Source organism: Pygoscelis adeliae, unplaced genomic scaffold (assembly GCF_000699105.1).
Source record: "Pygoscelis adeliae isolate BGI_AS28 unplaced genomic scaffold, ASM69910v1 Scaffold57, whole genome shotgun sequence".
Lineage (NCBI taxonomy): Eukaryota > Metazoa > Chordata > Aves > Sphenisciformes > Spheniscidae > Pygoscelis > Pygoscelis adeliae.
Genome location: NW_008825615.1, coordinates 4271515 through 4273950, shown reverse-complemented (window position 1 = coordinate 4273950; position 2436 = coordinate 4271515). Strand labels below are relative to the sequence as shown.

Below are 2436 nucleotides of genomic sequence, written 5' to 3'. Positions count from 1 at the left end.
GTTCTGCAGCTCACAAACTGAAATCCAGAAACACTTATCCCCCTTAACTTTCACATTTCAGTGTCATTTTGTGTCGTTCAGAGTAAAAGAATATTGTAGATTCTGGTCTTCACCTCTTCAGACGTTGTTGCTTGAGTAAAACAGGATGCCAAACTTCACTCTGAAGATAATTGCTAATGAAGGCCGTTAGGTTAATCTGCTACTGTATTTTGCATTGAGTCTTTCTGAGTATGTAGTTTGGCAGTGAGAAGTTCTGACGTGCATCTATCGAGTCTTTTAAATATCCTCACTGTTAATTCTTCGGAAAATTCTTAATTTATAGGCAAAGCATTCTTCCTCTTTTTTTCATTTGCAGCGCTGTTTAATAAGAAATCCTAAACAAAGAATATCTGTTTCTGAGTTGCTGATACATCCCTATGTTCAAATTCAAAGTCATTGTCAAACAGGTACATGTATCTTAAAATACATTTTTATTAAATAGTATTTATAACTCTGTTTAAGAAAACAAAATGCTTTACTCTTACATGTACTTTCCACTTGCTGGCGTAACAATCTATTTTGCTTGGTGCCTATGTATGTTTCAGAGAAGACTTTGGTATTTTAATTCTTAAACTCTTCATTTCAAAACTGACTTTTTGTATACCTCTTGCAAACTGCACTGATAATTTATACATAGTTGTATACAACTTTAGCATAATTCTAAATTAACTGCAGGTGTTCCAAATGCAAAAGGAACCACAGAGGAAATGAAACGTATCCTTGGCCAGCTTGTTGGTTTGAATTCTCCCAACTCTATTTCTAGAGCTGCTAGGGTAAGTAAATGTTCTTTTCTATTTTCTATGGTAGTACGTGTTCATGCAAACAAAGGCTAGAATGTTTGGTAGTGAAAGCTGAAAGGACACAAATATCAAAGCTTTAACCACAGCTGGAACAACATTACACATTGTAGTGCTTTTGTTTGCAAGTGTGCAGAATCTCTCCACATCCTTCTGAATGGGAGGGGTTGAAAGGATGATGGTAATCTTGATTTTAGCTTTTTCTTTCCTTTCCACCTCCTAGTATATCCGTATTGCATTATTTCCAAATCCCCCACTGCCCCAGCATCTCCTCTCTAAAACACTCCTTACTCTGCTGCTTTGCTTTTAAGCTACCCAAAAACTGTAGTAGGTCTTCTAATTTAAGAACCATTATTATGGAAAAATGATCTAAATCGATCTGTCAAGTGTGCAAGCTTTTGGACGGCAACTGTTCGTACTTCCTGGAAGTTGCTGAACTGGTAATGCATCACTATGTGTAAATTAGTCCCTGTGTGTTGAGGTATTACGATTCCAGCCTCTCGGTTTACTGACTGGAAGAGAAGCTTGGTAACTCTTCACCAGCTTGGTTCTTTCCACCTGTCTCTCAGAAGAGGTGATGGTGGTCACACATATAATAAGTTGAGATGGAATGCTAAGCTGCTTTCATGGGGAAGAAAGCAAATTCAGTATGCATAAAGTAAATCTCAAGAAGTTTATTTACACTTACACTGCTAGTTATACCTGATTTTTTTTTAAATATGAGGGTGAACAAGAGATTATCCTTTTAACAATATTGTGATGTGGCTATGTTTGTGGCTGCTGATTTTCCTCTTCTCATATAAAGCTTGCTCACCCTGCGTATGCAAATACCCCTCTCTTCCGTACTGGTGTTTCCACATCAGAGGCAATTAATGGAGTAAACTTGATCTTAAATCTTGGTAATTAGTTTGTTCTCTGCCAACCTGTGAAGCTCTATATCTTTGCTCATGCTGCTAAGTCAGTGTATGTGGTTTCTTTTAGGCACTACATTGAATTACAACTGGTACAACTATGCTGTCTTAAGTGTATCTTTATTTTCTGATTTGAGAGAGAAATTTTAGTATGGAATTTGGAATATTTCAGTATGTGACTTATTTCAAGTGCTAAAGTTTGTTATAAAGATGTAGTTTGAATTAATGTGCAATACAACTGTGTTCACCTGAATACCTGTGTTTCTATTAACTTTCAGACTTTATATGAACAGTGCAACAGTGGTAAAAGTCTTGATGTATCAGCATTTGCAAAACTTGGGAGTCAAAAATCATGGACAACAAAATGATGTACTATTGTTCAGGATGCAACAGAGATGTCTGGTCTGTTCAAAAAATATTTTGTGCTGCTAGCTTTTAAAAGGACACTCAGCATAAAGTTCACATTTTAAAATGTTCTTTGTGTCTTCTGATAATGCTTGCAGATCATTAAAAAGAATTTAATTGAATGCTTTTCACTGTGGGCTGTTTCACTCTTGCATGCCACTTGAATTGAACAATGAAAATTGCTGGTTGGTGATTATGGTCTTTGTTACTTACAAAGAACTACAGTGTTTGGAGTATAAAAACTTGTATGAGAATCTTTAAGCTCTTTTATCCCCCTGAAGCTA

At 36.0% G+C, this 2436-nt stretch overlaps 1 protein-coding gene across 1 annotated transcript in view; it reads left to right on the top strand.

Annotated features, from left to right (window-relative positions):
• TTK (TTK protein kinase) overlaps positions 1 to 2115 on the top strand; it is a 32989-nt gene extending 30874 nt beyond the window's left edge. Inside the window, exons 19-21 of the mRNA XM_009333129.1 lie at positions 356 to 446; positions 715 to 812; positions 2026 to 2115. Of these exons, the coding sequence (XP_009331404.1) occupies positions 356 to 446; positions 715 to 812; positions 2026 to 2115 (279 nt within the window). The remainder of the gene's footprint in view (positions 1 to 355; positions 447 to 714; positions 813 to 2025) is intronic.
• The last annotated feature ends 321 nt before the right edge of the window (positions 2116 to 2436 follow it).